General features: G+C 37.8%; 1 protein-coding gene across 1 annotated transcript in view; it reads left to right on the plus strand.

Annotated features, from left to right (window-relative positions):
- LOC129670983 (cilia and flagella-associated protein 47-like) overlaps positions 1-19795 on the plus strand; it is a 446637-nt gene that overhangs the window by 82825 nt on the left and 344017 nt on the right. The window contains 1 exon segment of the mRNA XM_055599611.1: positions 19256-19386. Within this exon segment, the coding sequence (XP_055455586.1) occupies positions 19256-19386 (131 nt within the window).

Consider the following 19795-nt stretch of genomic DNA (forward strand, 5'->3'; position numbering starts at 1 on the left):
GTGTTTTGTTTTGATGACAGTGTCCTTTGCTTTACAGAAGCTGTTCAGTTTCATGAGGTCCCATTTATTGATTGTTGCTCTTAGAGCCTGTGCTGTTGGTGTTCTGTTCAGGAAGTTGTCTCCTGTGCCAATGAGTTCTAGGCTGTTCCCCACTTTTTCTTCTAACAGATTTAGAGTATCTGGTTTTATGTTGAGGTCTTTGATCCACTTGGACTTTAGTTTTGTGCAGGATGATAAATATAGATCTATTTTCATTTTTCTGCATGTGGACATCCAGTTGGACCAGCACCATTTGTTGAAGATGCTGTCTTTTTTCCATTGAATGGTTTTGGCTTCTTTGTCAAAAATCGAGTATTCATAGGTGTGTGGGTTTATTTCTGGGTCTTCTATGCGGTTCCATTGATCCTCCTTTCTGTTTTTATGCCAATACCATGCAGTTTTTATTACTATTGCTCTGTAGTACAACTTGAGATCGGGGATGGAGATACCTCCAGATGATCTGTTGTTGTACAGGATTGTTTTGGAGATTCTGGGTTTTTTGTTTCTCCATATGAAGCTGAGAATCTTTTTTTCAAGGTCTGTAAAGAATTGAGTTGGTATTTTGATGGGAGTTGCATTGAATCTGTAGATTGCTTTTGGCAGGATGGCCATTTTCACAATGTTAATCCTACCAATCCATGAACACGGGAGATCTTTCCATCTTCTGAGATCTTCTTCAATTTCTTTCTTCAGAGACTTGAAGTTTTTCTCAAACAGGTCTTTCACTTGCTTGGTTAGTGTCACCCCAAGGTACTTTATGTGGTTAATGGCTATTGTGAAGGGTGTTGTTTCCCTAATTTCTTTCTCGGCCATTTTGTCTTTGGTATACAGGAAGGCTTGTGATTTTTTTGAGTTGATTTTGTATCCTGCCACTTTGCTGAAGGTGTTTATCAACTGGAGTTCTCTGGTTGAATTTTTGGGGTCGCTCATATATACTATCATATCATTTGCGAATAGTGACACTTTGACCTTTTCCTTTCCGATCTGTATCCCCTTGATCTCCTTTAGTTGTCTTAGTGCTCTGGCTAGGACTTCAAGTACTATGTTGAAGCGGTAGGGAGAGAGTGGGCAGCCTTGTCTTGTCCCTGATTTCAGTGGGATTGATTTAAGTTTCTCTCCATTGAGTTTGATGTTGGCTATGGGCTTGCTGTATATTGCCTTTACTATGTTTAGGTATGTGCCTTGTATTCCTGATCTCTCCAAGACTTTAAACATGAATGGGTGTTGGACTTTGTCGAATGCTTTTTCAGCATCTAAGGAGATGATCATGTGGTTTTTCTCCTTCAGTTTGTTTATGTGGTGGATTACATTGATGGATTTCCGTATGTTGAACCACCCTTGCATGCCTGGGATGAAGCCTACTTGGTCGTGGTGGATGATATCTTTGATGTGTTCTTGGATTCGGTTTGCAAGTATTTTATTGAGTATTTTTGCGTCAATGTTCATAAGAGAGATAGGTCTGAAGTTCTCTTTTTTTGTTGAGTCTTTGTGTGGTTTAGGTATCAGGGTGACTGTTGCTTCATAGAATGAGTTTGGTAATGTACCTCCTGTTTCTATTTTGTGGAATAGTTTGAGGAGAATTGGTGTGAGCACTTCTTTGAAGGTCTGGTAGAATTCTGCGCTGAAGCCATCTGGTCCTGGGCTTTTTTTGGAGGGGAGACTGTGAATGACTGCTTCAATTTCTTTGGGGGATATAGGGCTATTCACTCTTTCTACCTGATCTCGACTTAATGTTGGAAGATGGAATCTATCAAAAAATTGTCCATTTCATTTAGATTTTCAAATTTTGTGGAATTTAGGCTTTTGTAGTATGACCTAATGATTGTTTGAATTTCCTCTGTGTCTGTAGTTATGTCACCCTTTTCATCTCGGATTTTGTTGATTTGGATAGATTCTCTCTGCTTTTTAGTTAGTTTGGCTAAGGGTTTGTCTATCTTGTTGATTTTCTCAAAGAACCAGCTTTTTGTTTCATTGATTCTTTGAATAGTTTTATTTTTTTCTAATTGATTGATTTCAGCCCTGAGTTTGATTATTTCCAGCCTTCTGCTCCTCTTGGCTGTATCTGCTTCTTTTTTTTCTAGGGTTTTCAGTTGGGCCATTAAGTTGTTTGTATGTGATGTTATGAATTTCTTCTTGCAGGCACTTAGGGCTATAAATGTTCCTCTGAGCACTGCTTTCAATGTGTCCCATAAATTTGGGTATGTTGTGCCTTCATTTTCATTGAATTCTAGGAAGTCTTTAATTTCTTTCTTTATTTCTTCCTTAACCCAGCTGTCGTTGAGTAACAGGTTGTTCAGTTTCCATGTGCGTGTAGGCTGTTTGATATTTCTGTTGTTGTTGAGGTCCAGCTTAAGTCCATGGTGGTCAGATAGAATACAAGGGATTATTTCAATCTTTTTGTATCTGTTGAGGCTTGCTTTATGACCAACTATATGGTCTATTTTGGAGAAGGTTCCATGCGGTGCTGAAAAGAAGGGTATACTCTTTTGAGTTTGGATGGAAAGATCTGTAGATGTCTAGTAGGTCCATTTGATTTAGGGTCTCTGTAAGTGTTTTTATTTCCCTATTTGTTTTCTGTCTAGTTGATCTGTCCCTTGGTGAGAGTGGAGTGTTGAAGTCTCCCACTATTAGGGTTTTGGGATCAATGTGTGATTTAAGCTTTAATATTGTTTCATTTACGAATGTAGGTGCTCTTGTATTTGGGGCATAGATATTCAAAATTGTGATGTCCTCTTGGTGGATTTTTCCTTTGATGAGAATATAGTGGCCGTCCTTATCTTTTTTGATTAACTTGGGTTGAAAGTCTATTTTATTAGATATTAGGATGGCTACTCCCGCTTGTTTTCTGGAACCATTTGCTTGAAAGACATTTTTCCAGCCCTTTACTCTGAGGTAGTGTTTATCTTTGTTGCATAGGTGTGTTTCTTGGATGCAACAGAATGATGGATCCTGTTTCCGCAACCATTCTGTTAGTCTGTGTCTTTTAATTGGGGAGTTGAGTCCGTTGATGTTGATAGAAACTAGTGACCAACAATTGTTACTTATTTTAGATGTGGTGTTGGTGGTGTCACTGAGTTTCATTGCTTGTCTTCTTTTGGTTTTTTTGTTGTGTAGTTATTTATTTCCTCTGTATCCTTGGATGTAGTTGTTTTCTTTGGTTTGGAGTTTCCCTTCTAGTAACTTCTGTAGAGCTGGGTTACTATGTAGATATTGTTTAAATTTGGTTTTGTCTTGGAATATCTTGAATTCTCCGTCTATGTTGATTGAAAGTTTTGCTGGGTATAGTAGTCTGGGTTGGAATCTGTGGTCCCTTAAGGACTGTATGATTTCTGTCCTGGCCCTTCTGGCTTTCATAGTTTCTGTTGAGAAATCTGGTGTGATTCTGATAGATCTACCTTCATATGTTACTTGGCATTTTTCCCTTGCTGCTTTTAAAATTTTTTTCTTTGTTTTGTAGGTTCAGTGTTTTGACTATGATGTGACGTGAAGAATTTCTTTTCTGGTCTAGTCTACTTGGTGTTCTGTAGGCCTCTTGTATGTTTATGGCCATCTCCTTCTTTAAGTTGGGAAAGTTTTCTTCTATAATTTTCTTGAAAATATTTTCTGGACCTTTGAGCCTGATGTCTTCTTTTTCTTCTACTTTTATTATTCTTAGGTTTTGTCTTTTCATGGTGTCCTTGATTTCTTGGATGTTTTGTGTTTGGAACTTTTCTGATTTTATTTTTTCTTTGGGAGACGTGTCAATTTCCGCAATGTATCTTCGGCTACTGAGATTCTTTCTTCCATCTCTTGTATTCTGTTGGTGATGCTTACCTTTGTGTTGCCTGATCTTTTCTCTATATTCTCCAGCTCCTGGTTTTTCTCTATTTGTGTTTTCTTTATTGATTCTAATTCTGTTTTCATGTCTTGCACCATTTCCTTCATCTGTTTGAATATGGACTCCTGCTTTTCAATGATAGCTTCTATTTTTTTTGTCCGTTTCCTCTCTATGTATCACTAATTGTCCCTCTACTTCTTTGGGTATAATTGCCTGTATTTCTATGAGAGCTTTGTTTATTTCTTCTTTATTTGCCTTCATTTGTGTGGACATTTCTTTGTTTCTCTAATTTCTTTCTCAGCCCTTTTGTCTTTTGTATACAGGAGTGCTACTAATTTTTTTGAGTTAATTTTGAATCCTGCCACTTTGCTGAAGGTGTTTATCAGCTGTAGGAGATCCCTGGTAGAGTTTTGGGGGTCACTCATGTATACTATCATATCATCTGCAAATAGTGATAATTTGACTTCTTCCTTTTGATCTGTATCCTCTTGATCTCCTTCAACTGTCTTATTGCTCTAGCAAGGACTTCCAGCACTATGTTGAAGAGATATGGAGAGAGTGGGTAGCCTTGTCTTGTCCCTGATTTCAGTGAGATTGCTTTAAGTTTTTCTCCGTTTAGTTTGATGTTGGCTATAGGCTTGCTGTATATCACAGTTACTATGTTTAGATATGTGCCTTGTATCCCTGATCTCTCCAGTACGTTAAACATGAATGGATCTTGGATTTTGTCAAATGCTTTTTCAGCATCTAGGGAGATTATCATGTGGTTTTTTCCTTTCAGTTTGTTAATATGGTGGATCACATTGATGGATTTCCATATACTGAACCACCCCTGCATACCTGGGATGAAGCCTACTTGGTCATAGTGGATAATATCTTTGATGTGTTCTTGGATTCGGTTTGCAAGTATTTTGTTAAGTATTTTTGCATCAATGTTCATAAGGGAGATTGGCCTGAAATTCTCTTTTTTTGTTGAGTCTTTGTGAGGTTTAGGTACCAAGGTGATTGTGGCTTCATAGAATGAGTTTGGTAATGTTCCTTCTGTTTCTATTTTGTGGAATAATTTGAAGAGAATTGGAGTTAGCTCTTCTTTGAAGGTCTGGTAGAATTCTGCGCTGAAGCCATCTGGTCCTGGGATTTTTTTGGATGGGATATGTTTGATGACTGCTTCTGTTTCTTTGGGAGATATAGGACTATTTAATTGATTTACCTGGTCCTGATTCAGCTTTGTAAGTCAAATCGATCAAGAAAATTGTCCATTTCATTTAGATTTTCAAATTTTGTGGCATATAGACTTTTGAAGTAAGTCCTAATGATTGTTTGGTTTCCTCAGTGTCTGTAGTTATGTCCCCCTTTTCATTTCTGATTTTGTTGATTTGAGTGGTGTCTCTCTGCCTTTTAGTTAGCTTGGCTAAGGGTTTGTCGATCTTGTTGATTTTCTCAAAGAACCAGCTCTTGGTTTCATTGATTCTTTGAATTGTTTTATTTGTTTCTAATTGATTGATTTCAGCCCTGAGTTTGATTATTTCCAGCCGTCTACTCCTTTTTGGTGTGTCTGCTTCTTCTTTTTCTAGGGTTTTTAAGTGGGCCATTAAGTTGCTTGAATGAGCTGTCTCAAATTTCTTCTTGAAGGCACTTAGTGCTATGAACTTTCCTCTTAGCACTGCTTTCATTGTGTCCCACAAGTTTGGGTATGTTGTGTCTTCATTTTCTTTGAGTTCTAGGAAGACTTTAATTTCTTTCTTTATTTCTTCTCTGACCCAGGTGTCATTTAGCAGCAAGTTGTTCAGTTTCCATGTGTGTGTAGGCTTTTTGCTATTTCTGTTGTTGTTGAAGTGCAGCTTTATTCCATGGTGATTAGACAGGATACAAGGGATTATTTCAGTCTTCTTGTATCTGTTGACGCTTGCTTTGTGACCAACTATATGGTCTATTTTGGAGAAGGTTCCATGAGGTCCTGAGAAGAAGGTAAATTCTTTTGTGTTTGGGTGTAAAGATCTGTAAATGTCTGTTAGGTCCATTTGATTCATGACCTCTGTTAGAGATATTGTTTCTTTGTTTAATTTCTGTTTTGTTGACCTGTCCTTTGTTGAGATTGGGGTGTTGAAGTCTCCCACTATTAATGTGTGGGGATCTATATGTGTTTTAAATTTTATCAATGTGTCTTTTACAAATGTGGGTGCTCTTGTATTTGGGGCATAGATGTTCAGGATTGTGATGTCTTCCTGGTGGAATTTTCCTTTGATGAGTATGAAGTGTCCTTCCCCATCTCTTTTTATTAATTTTGGTTGAAAGTCTATTTTATCAGATATTAGAATGGCTACTCCTGCTTGTTTCTTGGGTCCATTTGCTTGGAAAGTCATCTTCCAACCTTTTACCCTCAGATAATGTCTATCTTTGTGTCTTAGGTGTGTTTCTTGTATGCAACAGATTGCTGGGTTTCAATTATGTATCCATTCTGTTAATCTGTATCTTTTTACTGGAGAGTTGAGTCCATTGATGTTGAGAGAGATTAATGACCAGTGGCTGTTAGAGCCTTTGATTTTGATGTTGGCTGTGTTCATAATGTTGTGTGCTTGGTTGCTTTTTGTTTTACTGTAGTAAGGTTAATTATTTCCTGTGTTTTCTTGAAAGAAGCTAATTTTCTTGGGTTGTATTTTCCCTTCTAGTGTCTTCTGTAATGCTGGCTTTGTGTAGGTATTGCTGAAATTTGTTTTTGTCATTGAATATTTTGTTTTCTCCGTTTATGAGGACTGAGAGTTTTGCTGGGTATAGTAGCCTGGGCTGACATCTGTGTTCTCTTAGGGTCTGCATGATACCTGTCCAGGCCCTTCTGGCTTTCATAGTCTCTGTTGAGAAGTCAGGTGTGATTCTAATGGGTTTGCCATTATGTGTTACTTGGCCTTTTTCCCTTGCAGCTTTTAGTATTTTTTCTTTGTTCTGTATACTTACTGTTTTGATTATTATGTGGCGAGAGGATTTTCTTTTCTGGTCAAATTTGTTGGGTGTTCTGTAGGCCTCATGTATTCTTATTGGCTTCTCTTTTAACTTGGGGAAATTTTCTTCAATGATTTTGTTGAAAATATTTTCTGGGCCTTGGAGAAGGGAGTCTTCTTTTTGCTCTATACCTATTATTCTTAGGTTTTGTCTTTTCATATTGTCTTGGATTTCTTTGACCATCTGTGTCAGGAATTTTTTGGATTTAACATTTTCTTTGACAGATACATCGATTTCTTCCATTGTATCTTCTACCCCTTGAGATTCTTTCTTCCATCTCTTGTAGTCTGTTCGTTATGCTTACCTCTCTAGTTCCTGTTTTGTTCCCTACATTCTTCCTCTCCATTATTTCCTCCATTTGTGTTTTCTTTAATTTTTCCAGTTGTATCTTCAGGTCTTGAGTTGTTTTGTTTACTTCCTTCACCTGTCTGTTTGTGTTTTCCTCTTTTTCTTTTAGTTCCTTCAACTCTGTTTCTTTTATTTCTTTCAGTGATTTAATTATTTCTTCTCTGAAGGCCGCAGCTGTTTGGTTGCATCTTCCCGTATTTCTTCCCGTATTTCTTCACGGATGGCCATAATCTACTTGTCTTTAACTTCCTCCATTTCTTTACGGATAGCCATGATCTATTTGGTTTTATCTTACTCTAATTCTTTACATATTTTATTTGTTTCCTCTATTATCCTCTTCATCAGCATAGATGTAAGGTCATCTTCTTGATTTTCTATTATGCTGCGTTGTCCATGGCTGTTCACCCCTGGATGGCTGGGGTCTGGAGATGCCATATTGCTCTGTCTTTTGTTGGTTGAGCTTTTACGCTGACCTCTACCCATTGGGCTGATTTAGGTGTTGGCTGTTAGTTTCTGTGCTTCTTGGAGTCCTGAGGTAGGGAGAATCCCCTTAGCCGGAAGATGATTTTTTTCCTGAAGGAGTCCTCCTCTCCCTTTTGGTTATGGTCACTGTATGGCCAGTGTTTCTCAGGAATTGCCTCTGCTCACCTCAGGTGTATAGCCCTGAGTAGTAGCTGTTGTCTTTGTTAGCCGGGGGGGGGGGAATCTCCTCTTACCCATAGAAGTTCTCAAGACAGCTGCACCACTGCTGGGTTTCTCCTAATAAATTTAGTGAGCTGTTGCTCACTAAATTTCCAGGTACAGTCCTCTTGAAGAACCTGATGATTCTCTAGCTGTGGGGTTTTCTCCCAACAGGGAAACTCAGTCTGTTATCCTGGGGCACACAGTTCTGTCCGGGAAAGTGAGAGGTGCGCCCAGCAAGTCTCTGGGCCAGAGGCTGATTGCTCTGCTCTGGGCCTGTAGAATGTGCACCTAGGTTGAGTTGGCACCTGGGGGCGCCGCTCTGATCTGGAGGCTGGGTGCCTCACTCTGGACCAGAAGCTGTGTGTCCCTGTCTGGGATGGCGGCTGCAGGCACTGCTATGGTCCAGACGCTGTGGGTGCAGCCCTCCTGAAGGACCAGGGATTCCCACCGTTTTGTCAGTCTAGCTAGGGATAACTGGTTGATCCTTGGCACAGTATCTGAGGGCTGCTGTAATGGCTCTTTGGCTTTTGTAGGTCTGAGGATGCAGCTGTGTGTCCCAGTGCCCTAGGGAACTCAATAATGGCAGCTGATCACAACGCTCCTGCCTGCATTAGAAAGCTAGAGCCTAGAGTCTGCGTGAATCCAGAAAGTCTTTTGGTGCTGGTTGTCCTGAGCATTAGACCTGATGTTCCCCTCCGCTGGGGGTTTCCCCCTCCAGAGACACCCAGTCTTTGCTTTTGGGTCCACTGTTCTGTCTGGAGTGGCGAGTAGAACCCACAGGCACAGATGCCTGCTTGTAGCTCTGCCTTTCTGGCCTTTGGGAGCCTGGGCTTCTGCCTAAACTGGGTAATTTTCCTGAGACCTTTTCAGGGTGGGGTTGTCGGCTGAGTGCTCTGAGATCAGACCAGCCATTTCCCTCCCTGTGGGTTTGCACCTGACAGTGAAATGCAGTCTCTGGTGCCCTGGTGCCCTGGTGCCCTGGTGCCCACAGTTCTATCTGAGGCAGCGAATCAGGCGCACAGGCAGGGCTCTGTGCAGGCACCTGGGTCCCAGGCTCTGGCTCTGGGCTGGCTCCTGGGGCACCTACGGAACCCGAGTCTTTTCCAGGGGATGTCTTGGTGACCTAAAGTCGGTCCCAATCGTTTCCTTCTTCGTGGGGTTATCTCTCGACTGGAAAATCCAGTCTGTGATGTTTTGGGCCCACAGTTCAGTCTGAGACAGTGACCAGATCACGCTGGCGTGTAGCTCTGGGCTGGCAACCAAGTGCACTGGGGAACCAGGATCTCTTCTGTGGTTTAGCAGGGTGAGTTAAAGCTGATTGAATCCCCCACCTTGGGGTATCCTCTCACCTTTAAAACACAATCACTTGTGTTTTATGGCCGCGAGTTCTGATTGCTGTTCACTGCCAATCCTGCTGTGCCACTGCTGAGAATGAGAGTCTTCCTGGCGCCGCCATCTTGCCCCGCCCCTAGTCTATGATTTTCTTGAAAATATTTTTTGGACCTTGGATCCTGGAATCTTCTTTTTTGTCTATTCCTATTATTCTTAGATTTCCTCTTTTCATGTCGTCCTTGATTTCTAAGGTGTTTATGGTTGGAACTTTTCCAATTTTTCTTTTTATTTGAGAGATCTATTAATTTCTGCAATTGTATCATCAGCTCCTGAGATTCTCTTTACGATTTCTTGTGTTCTTTTGGTGATGCTTGCCTTTGGGTCTCCTGATCATTTCCCCTAGTTCTCCAGCTCCAGGGTTTTCTCTGTTTGTGTTTTCTTTATTGACTCTAATTCTGTTTTCTTGTCTTGCCCCATTTCCTTGATCTCTTTGAATGTGGATTCTTGTCTTTCCATGATGGCCTCTATTTCTTTGTTCCTTTCCTCTCTATATGCCTCTGCTTGTGCCTCTACATATGCCACTGTTTGTTTGGTTGTATTTGCCTATATTTCTTTGAGAATTTTTTTAAATTTTATTTTATTTTATTTTAATTACACTTTATTTACTTTGTATCTCCCCTGTAGTTCCCTCCCTCCTCCCTTCCCAATCGTTCCCTTCTTCCCCCTTCTCCAAGCATGCCCCTCCCCAAGTCCACTGATAGGGGAGGGTTTATTTTTCTTCCTTCTGATCCTAGTCTGTTAGGTATCAACAGGAGTGGCTGCATTGTCTTCCTCTGTGGCCTGGTAAGGCTGCTTCCCTATCAGGAGGAGATGATCAAAGAGCCAGCCCATGATTTCATAGCAGAGACAGTCTCTGTTCCCATTACTATGGAACCCACTTGGACATTGAACTGCTATGGGCTACATCTGTACAGGGGTTCTAGGTTAGCTCCATGCATGGTACTTGGTTGGAATATGAATCTCAGGGAAGACCCCTGTGTTCAAATTTTTTGGTTCTGGTACTCTCCTTGTGGACCTCCTGTCCTCTCCAGATCTTACTATTTCCCACTTCTTTCATAAGATTCCCTACATTCTGCCCGAAGTTTGGCCATAAGTCTCAGCATCTGATAGTCTGCAGGGCAGAAGCCTTTCAGAGGCCCTCTGTGGGAGGCTCCTAACATGTTTCCTGTTTTCTTCTTCTTCTGATGTCCATCCTCTTTGCCTTTCAAAATGGGGATTGAACATTTTAGCCAGAGTCCTTCCTCTAGGTTAGTTTCTTTAGGCGTACATATTGTTGAAAAGCAACAAATCAAGTAATCCAATTAAAAAATGGGGAACAGAGCTAAATAGAGAATTCTCAATAGAGGACTATTGAATGGCAGAGAAACACTTAAAGAAATGTTCAATGTCATTATCCATCAGGAAAATGCAAATCAAAACGACCCTAAGATTTCACCTTACACCCTTCAGAAATGGCCAAGATCAAAAACTCAAGTGACAACACATGCTGGAGAAGTTGTGGAAAAAGGGGAAACCTCCTGCACTGCTGGTGGGAACGTAAACTTATACAACCACTCTGGAAATCCATCTGGCGCTTTCTCAGACAACTAGGAATAGTGCTTCTTCAACATCCACTCCTAGGCATATATCAAAAAGAGGTTCAAGTACACAATAAGTACATTTGCTCAACCATGTTTGTAGCAGCTTTATTTGTAATAGCCAGAAGCTATAAACAATCCATATGCCCCTCAACTGAAGAATGGATACAGAAATTGTGGTACATCTACACAATGGAATATTACTCAACAATGAAAAACAAGGAAATCATGAAATTCGCAGGTAAATGTTGGGAACTGGAAAGGATCATCCTGAGTGCACTGTCCCAGAAGCAGAAAGACACACACAGTACATACTCACTCATGTAGACATATAATATATGATAAACCTACTACAGTCTTTGAGAGTTTTTAATTTCTACTCTATAGGCCTCTGCTTATACCTCTATTTGTTTGGCTGTATTTGCCTGTGTTTCTTTGTGATTTTTGTTCATTTTCTCTTTATGGGCCTTAACAACTGGATAAGTATAGATTTAAGATCACTTTCATGTATTTCCAATGAACATGCTATTGTTTTTCCATTGCATTGTTTTGGCTACTTTGTCAAAAATCAAGTATCATAGTTGTGGGTTTATTCCTGGGACTTCTATTTGATTCCCTTGATCATCCCTTCTGTTTCTATGCTATTGCCATGTTGTTTTTATTACTGATGCTCTGTAATAGCCTGATATCAAGGATGGAGATCCCTCTAGAAAATCTGTTATTGTACAGGATAGTTTTAGCAATTTGTTTTATTTTTTCTCTAAACATAATTGTTCTTTCAACTTCTGTAAAAAAAATTGTGTTGGTATTTTGATGGGAATTGCATTGAATCTGTAAATTGCTTTTGGTAGGATCCCATTTTTACCATGTTAATCCTACTGATACATGACCATGGGAGATCTTTCCATCGTCTGATATCTTCTTCAATTTTTTTCTTCAGGGACTTGAAGTTTTTCATATAGGTCTTTCACTAGCTTGGTTAGTTTCACACCAAGGTACTTTATGTTATTTGTGACTATTGTAAAGTGTGTTTTCCCCTAATTACCTTTTCAGCCCTTTTGTCTTTTGTATACAGGAGGTCTCCTGATATTTTTGAGTTAATTTTGTATCCAGCCACTTTGTTGAAAGGGTTTATCAACTGATGGAATTCTCCAGTAGAATTTTTGGGGTCACTCAAGTATACCATCATGTCATCTGTGAATAGTGATATTTTGACTTCTTCCTTTACAATGTGTATTCCCTTTATCTCCTTTAGTTTTCTTATTGCTCTGCCTAGGACTTCCAGTGCTAGCTTGAAGAGATAGGGAGAGAATGGACAGCCTTGTCCTTTTCCTGATTTCAGTGGGATTGATTTATGTTTCTCTCCGTTTAGTTAGATGTTGGTTAGATTGGCTTGCTGTATATTGTCTTTACTATGTTTAGCAATGTGCATTGAATCTCTCAACTTTCAATTTGCTTGAAAAACTTTTCCAGGCTTTCACTCTGAGGTAGTGTTTGTAACTGTTACAATGATGTGTTTCTTTCATGCAGCAGAATATTGGATCTTGTTTGTTTCCGCAACCGTTCTTTTAGTCTGTGTCTTTTTATTGGAGAGATGAGTCAACTGATGTTGATAGATAGTAGTAACCTATTAATGTTAGTTCCTTTTATTGTGGAGTTGGTGGTGAAAGTATGTTTCTATGCTTGTTTTATTTTATTTTATTTTTGTTGTTGTGGGGTTATCTGTATTCTGTGTTTTCTTGGCTGTAGTTGATTTAATTATATTGGAGCTTCTCTTCTAGTATCATCTGTAGGGCTAGAGGTCCACATAAGAACACATCCAACAAAAATCAGCGCGTCAGCCTTCACCAGCAACCCCCCAAATCAAGGATATTTTAATTCATGTTAAACAGAGGAAAATTTTCTCAAATCTATGCTTATCCTTTTATTAGAAGCACTTAGAGAGGAAATAAACAAAGCTCTCAAAGAAATACAAGAAAATAGGCCCAAACAATTAGAGGCACATGGAGAGACACAATTAGAGACATATAGAGAGTAAACAAATAAAGTAAATAGAAGCCATCATGGAAAAACAAGAATCCACATTCAAACAGATGAAGGAAATGGTGCAAGACATGGAACAGAGTTATCGTCAATAAACACAACCAACCACAACCAACATCAAAATCAAAGGATCTAACAGCCACTGGTCATTAATCTCTCTCAACATCAATGGGCTCAACTCTCCAATAAAAAGACATAGATTAATTAAATGGATGCATAAACAAGACCTAACCATCTGTTGCACCCAAGAAACACACCTCTGCAACAAAGATAAACAGTACCTCAGAGTAAAGGGATGGAAAAAATTTTTCAATCAAATGGATCGAGAGCTGGGGTAGCTATCATAATTTCCAATAGACTTTCAACCAAAATTAATCAAAAGAGATTGGGAAATAACTTCAGACTCATCAAAGAAAATTTCACCAAGAAGACATCACAATTCTGAACATATCTGCCCCTAATACAAGGACAACCACATTTGTGGAGGAACATTAATAAAACTTAAATCACGCATAGATCTGCATACATTAATATTGGGGCACCTCACCACCCCATTCTCAACAAAGGACTGATCAACAAAACAAATTAATCGAAGAAACAAAGATTCTAACAGAGATCCTGAATTAAGTGGACCTAAAACAGACATCTACAGAACGTTCCACCCACTTTAGGCATATATCCAAAAGTTGCTCAAGTACACAACAAGGACATTTGTTCAAACATGTTCATATCAGGTTTATTCGTAATAGCTAGAACCTGGAAACAACCCAGATGTCCCTCAACAAAGGAATGGATACAGAAATTGTGGTATATTTACACAATGGAATACTACTCAGCATTTTAAAAAAACTGAAATCATGAAATTTGCAGGCAAATAGTGGGATCTAGAAAAATACCATCCTGAGAGAGGTATTCCAGAGGCAGAAAGACATGCTTGGTATATACTCACTTATAAGTGGATACTAGACCTATAAGATTGGATAAACATACTAAAATCTGTACCCCTAAAAAAGCTAAACAGTGAGTTCTAGGCTCTTCCCCACTTTTTCTTCTAAACAATTTAGTGTATCTGGTTTTGTGTTGAGGTCTTTGATCCACTTGGACTTTAGTTTTGTGCAGGGTGATAAATATGGATCTATTTTCATTTTTCTGCATGTAGACATCCAGTTGAACCAGTACCATTTGTTGAAGATTCTGATTTTTTCCCATTGAATGGTTTTGGCTTCCTTGTCAAAAATCAAGTATCCATAGGTGTGTGGGTTTGTTTCTGGGTCTTCTGTTAGGTTCCATTGATCCACCTTTCTGCTTCTATGCCAATACCATGCAGTTTCTTATTACTATTGCTCTGTAATACAGCTTGAGATCAGGGATTGAGATGCCTCTAGATGATCTGTTGTTGTACAAGATCATTTTGGAAATTCTGGGTTTTTTGTTTGTCCATATGAAGTTGATTAATTTTCTTTGAAGGTCTGTAAAGATTTGTGTTGGTATTTTAATGGGAATTGGATTGAATCTGTAGATTGCTTTTGGCAGAATGGCCATTTTCACTGTTATTCCTACTGATTCATGAGCAAAGGAGATCTTTCCTTCTTCTGATGTCTTCTTGAATTTCTTTCTTCAGAGACTTGAAGTTTTTTTCAAACAGGTTTTTTACCTCACCTGCTTGTTTAGAGTCACCTCAAAGTACTTTATGTTATTAATGGCTATTGTGAAGGTTGTTGTTTCCCTGATTTTTTTCGTGGCTTCTTTGTCTTGCTTATACAGGAGGGCTTTTGATTTTTTTTAGTTAATTTTGTATACAGCCACTTCGCTGAAGTTTTTTATCAGCTTAAAGGAGTTCTCTGGTTGAATTTTTGGGGTCACTCAGGTATACTATCATATCATCTGCGAATAATGAAACTTTGAACTATTTCTTTCTGATTTGTTTCCCCTTAATCTACTTTACTTGTCTCATTGCTCTAGCTAGGACTTCAAGTAGTATGTTGAAGAGATATGGCAAGAGTGGGCAGCATTGCCTTGTCCCTGATTTCAGTGGGGTTGATTTAAGTTTCTCTCCATTTAGTTTGATGTTGGCTATAGGCTTGCTATATATTGCCTTTTCTATGTTTAGGTATGTGCCTTGTATCCCTGATCTCTCCAAGACTTTAAACATGAATGGAAGTTTGATTTTGTCACATGATTTTTGGCTTCTAAGGAGATAATCATGTGGTTTTTCTTTTTCATTTTGTTTATATCATGGATTACATCGATGGATTTCCGTATATTGAACCACCCCTGCATGCCTGGGATGAAGCCTACTTGGTCATGTGGATGATATCTTTTATGTGCTTTTGGATTCTGTTTGCAAGTATTTTATTGAGTATTTTTGCATCAATGTTCATAAGAGAGATAGATCTGAAGTTCTCTTTTTTAGTTGGGTCTTTGTGAGGTATAGGTATCAAGGTGACTGTGGCTTCATAGAATGAGTTTGATCATGTTTTTTCTGTTTCTATTTCATGGAATAGTTTGAAGAGCCTAGGAGTTAGCACTTCTTTGAAGGTCTGGTAGGATTTTGTATGAAAACATCTCTCCCTGGATTTTTTTTGGAAGGGACACTTTTGATGACTGCTTCTGTTTCCTTAGGAAATATAGGATTCTTCAATCTTTCTACCTGATCATGATTTTATTTTGGTAGATGGAATCTGTCAAGAAAATTATCCATTTCATTTAGATTTTCAAATTTTGTGGCATATAAGCTTTTGTTATAAGACCTAATGATTGTTTTGATTTCCTCAGTGTCTGTTGTTATGCCTCTCTTTTCATTTCTGATTTTGCTGATTTGGAGAATTTCACTCTGGCTTTTCATTAGTTTGGCTAAATGTTTGTCTATCTTGTTGATTTTCTCAAAGAACCAGTTCTTGGTTTCATTGACTCGTTGAATAGTTTTATTTGATTCTATTTTATTGATTTTAGCCCTGAGTTTGATTATTTCCTTCCATCTACTCTTCTTGGGTGTGTCTGCTTCTTTTTTTCTAGGACCTCAGTTCAGTCATTAAGTTTTTTTGTATGAGATGTTTCAAATTTCTTCTTGAAGGCACTTAGTGCTATGGATTTTCCTCTTAGGACTATTTTCATTGTGTCCTGTAAGTTTGGCTTTGTTGTGCCTTCATTTTCATTGAATTCTAGGAAGTCTTTAATTTCTTTCTTTATTTCTTCCCTAACCAAGCTGTCATTGAGTAGGGAGTTGTTCATTTTCCATGTGCTTTTTGCTATTTCTGTTTTTGTTGAGGTCCAGCTTTAGTCTATGCTTGTCATATGGAATACAAGTTATTATTTCTTTCTTCTTGTATGTATTGAGGCTTGTTTTGTGAACAATTATGTGGTCTGTTTTGAAGAAGGTTCCATGACGTGCTAAAAAGAATGTGTACTCTTTTGATTTGGGGTGAATATTCTGTAGATATTTATGAGGTCCATTTCATTTAGGGTCTCTGTAAGTGCCTTTATTTCCCCAGCTTAGTTTCTGTCTAGATTATCTGTCCTTGGTGATAGTGGAATGTTGAAGTTTCCCAATATTAAGGTGTTGTGATCAGTGTGTGATTTAAGCTTTAATAATGTTTCATTTATAAATGTAGCATTCTTGTTTTGGGGGCATAGATTTTTAGTATTGTGATGGTCTCCTGATGAATTTTTCCTTTGATGAGAATGATGTGCCCCTCCTCATCTTTTTGGATTAATTTTGGTTGAAAGTCTATTTTATTAGATAGTAGAATAGCTACCCCAGCTTGTTTTCTGGGTCCATTAGCTTGAAAAACATTTTTCTAGCCCTCTACTCTCTTAGGTAGTTTTTACCTTTGTTGCAGAGTTGTGTTTCTTGGATGCAGCAGAATGTTCGATCTTGTTTCCACAACCATTCAGATAGTCTGTTTCTTTTTATTGGAGAGTTAAGTCCATTGACATTTAAAGATAATAGTGATCAATGACTGTTGTGGAGTTGGTGGTCTTACTGTGATTCATTGCTTGTTTTCTTTTAATTTTTGTTGTGAAAGTTATCTGTATCCTTTGTTTTCTTGGGTGTAGTTGTTTTTGTTGGATTGGAGTTTTCATTCTAGTATCTTCTGTAGGGCTGGGTTGCTGTATAGATACTGTTTAAATTTAGTTTGTTATGGAATATTTTGTTTTCTCCATCTATGTTGATTGAAAGCTTTGCTGGGTATAGTAGTCTCTGTTTGCATCTGTGGTCCCCTAAGGGATGCATGACATCTCTCCAGGCCCTTCTGCCTCTCATATTTTCTGTTGAGATGTCTGGTGTGTTCCTGATAGGTCAATCTTCATATGTTAAGTTGGCCCTTTTCTCTTGCTGCCTTTAATATTTTTTTATTTGTTCTGTAGATTTTGTGTTTTGACTATGATGTGATGTGAAGAATTTTTTTTTCTGGTCTAGTCTATTTGGTGTTCTGTAGTCTTCTTGTTTGTTTTCATACATATGTATCTCTTGTATGCATTTCTTTCTTCAAGTTGGGAAAATTTTCTTCTATGATTTTCTCAAAAATATTTTCTGGACCTTGGAGCCTAGACTCTTCCTTTCATCTATTCTTAGATTTGATCTTTTCATGATGTCCTAGGTTTCTTGGATGTTTTGTGTTTCGGACTTTTCCAATTTTACTTTTTCTTTGAGAGAAGTATCAATTTCAGCAAGTATATCTGCAGCACCTGAGATTCTCTCTTCCATCTCTTGTATTCTATTGGTGATGCTTACCTTTGTAGTTCCTGATCTTTTCTCTAAGTTGTCCAGCTTCATGGTTTTCTCTATTGATTCTAATTCTGTTTTCATGTCTTATACCATTTCCTTCATATGTTTGAATGTAGATTCTTGTCTTTCTACTATGGCTTCTATTTTTTTGTTCATTTCCTCTATATATACCATTAATTGTGCCTCTACTTGTGTGGCTGTATTTGTCTGTATTTCTTTGAAAGCTTTGTGCATTTCCTCTTTATTTGCTTCCACTTGTGTGACTATTTCCCTGAGAGCTTTGTTTGTTTCCTAGTTTGCCTCCACTTGTGTGGCTATTTCTCTGAGAGATTTGTTCATATCCTCTTTATATGCCTCTAATAACTGTCTAAGCATAGTATTAAAGTAATTTTCCTGTGTTTCTGCTGAATTAAAAAATATCCATTGATTTTGGGGTTTCTGGTGGAGCCATGATGTCCTGATTTTTGTTGTGTGTATTCTTACTCCAACCTGTGGCCTTCTGCTTATCCGTAACCTTCACTGTTTGTTTCTGGAGTCTGAACTTCAATCCGGTCCTGTCTTTCTCTGGTTTCCGGAGGATTCTTCAGGAAGATCAGAGTGGTCTACTGTCCCTGGCTGTCCTAGACTTGCTTCATAGACAAGGTTGACCTCTAACTCATAGAGATCTACCTGCCTCTGCCTCCAAAGTGCTGGGATTAAAGGCATATATGCCACCACAAGTGGCCCTATTTTTTAAGTTAAAAAAATAACACTGCATGCAAGTCAAACTAATGCTAATTTTTGTTTGTTTGTTTGTTTGTAATGTTCACTCATGTATTTATTCCATTTAGTGTTTAATATCCCCAAATTTCAGAAACTTCTTTCCTCCTGAGGAATAACTTCAAACTTATTTTCCCATCAGGTATTGTTTGCTTTTTAAAATTAAATTAATCTTTTTAGTGTCATTTTTATGTTTCTCCCAAAATTTTGCCCTCTTGCAAATTTCCAGGTCATCCATCCTCCATGTCAAAATTCATATATAGTACAATGAAGTTTCCTCTATTTTCTTGGGTTAATTCATTTTTCCCCTCTCTCATGTTCTCATTATGCACTCTTCTGTATCATTTCTTTTTGAATTGTGACTTTAAGAAAGTCCAACATTTTACACTTGATGTTTTTGATATCACATCATCTCTCAATGCATTTGAATTATAGAGATACATTCATTACTTTTAGCTCCATCAAAAATTAATTTCTAGGTTAAGTGTCACAATAGTAATTCTTTCTTATGAAAGCAGATTATTGGAAAATTAGAGGAGCTAATTTTGTCAGATGTCACTAGTGATTTTCTATTGTCTGTGTCTGTCTAGCCCTAATGCTTATTGCTATGATACATTTTTTGTTGCTTTTTTGCATTGATATATTTTGCTATACATTTCTTTTACCAACTCAGAAAACAATTTATATTTTGCTTTTGATGAAATTCTGTAAAACTGTGTTCCTTTACTAATGCCTCACTTATTATTTGTTATTTAAATTTAGTTTTAATTTGTTTTATAATGACATTACACTTTTACACCAGCTCTTATCTTGAATGTCTACAGAAAAATAATGAAAACATGGTGTCTAATTTTATCTTGTTCTCTGTAGGTGTTGTTGATCCATTTTGTTCATTGGAATGTGAAGTCATCTGGCATCCAGGTTTTAGTTCTCCAGAGACAGGAGAATTTATGCTTCAAGTTTCTGGAGGAAATACTTTGACACTGATATGTACTGCACATGTAATTATTTCTCTTGAATGTGATTTTCATCTTGAATGTCTAGATTGTCTGGATATAGAGATGTCTTACGTGTTCACGTAAAAACTGAATTCATGTAATATTTATTTTAGCTAATTGTCTACTATGAATGAAAAAGTAACTCAGGTATCCAAGAACTTTGTGGAAACACTAGATTGAAAGTCTCTATAACTACATAAAAGCATCCAGGGAGCCACTTACCAATAACTTGTTTCATTAACATTCAACATACAATATTTTGAGAAAATTGTATTTCCCACTATATTATACTGTTAATATTGTAGTACTAATTAATAATTTAGTATGGGAAAGATCATAATTTATATAGAGGAAACAAGACTTTTATTATTATAGAATATTTCTTAAAATAAAAATAAAAATGTGATCTATA

Source organism: Psammomys obesus, unplaced genomic scaffold, assembly GCF_907164565.1.
Source record: "Psammomys obesus unplaced genomic scaffold, mPsaObe1.curated_primary_1811, whole genome shotgun sequence".
Lineage (NCBI taxonomy): Eukaryota > Metazoa > Chordata > Mammalia > Rodentia > Muridae > Psammomys > Psammomys obesus.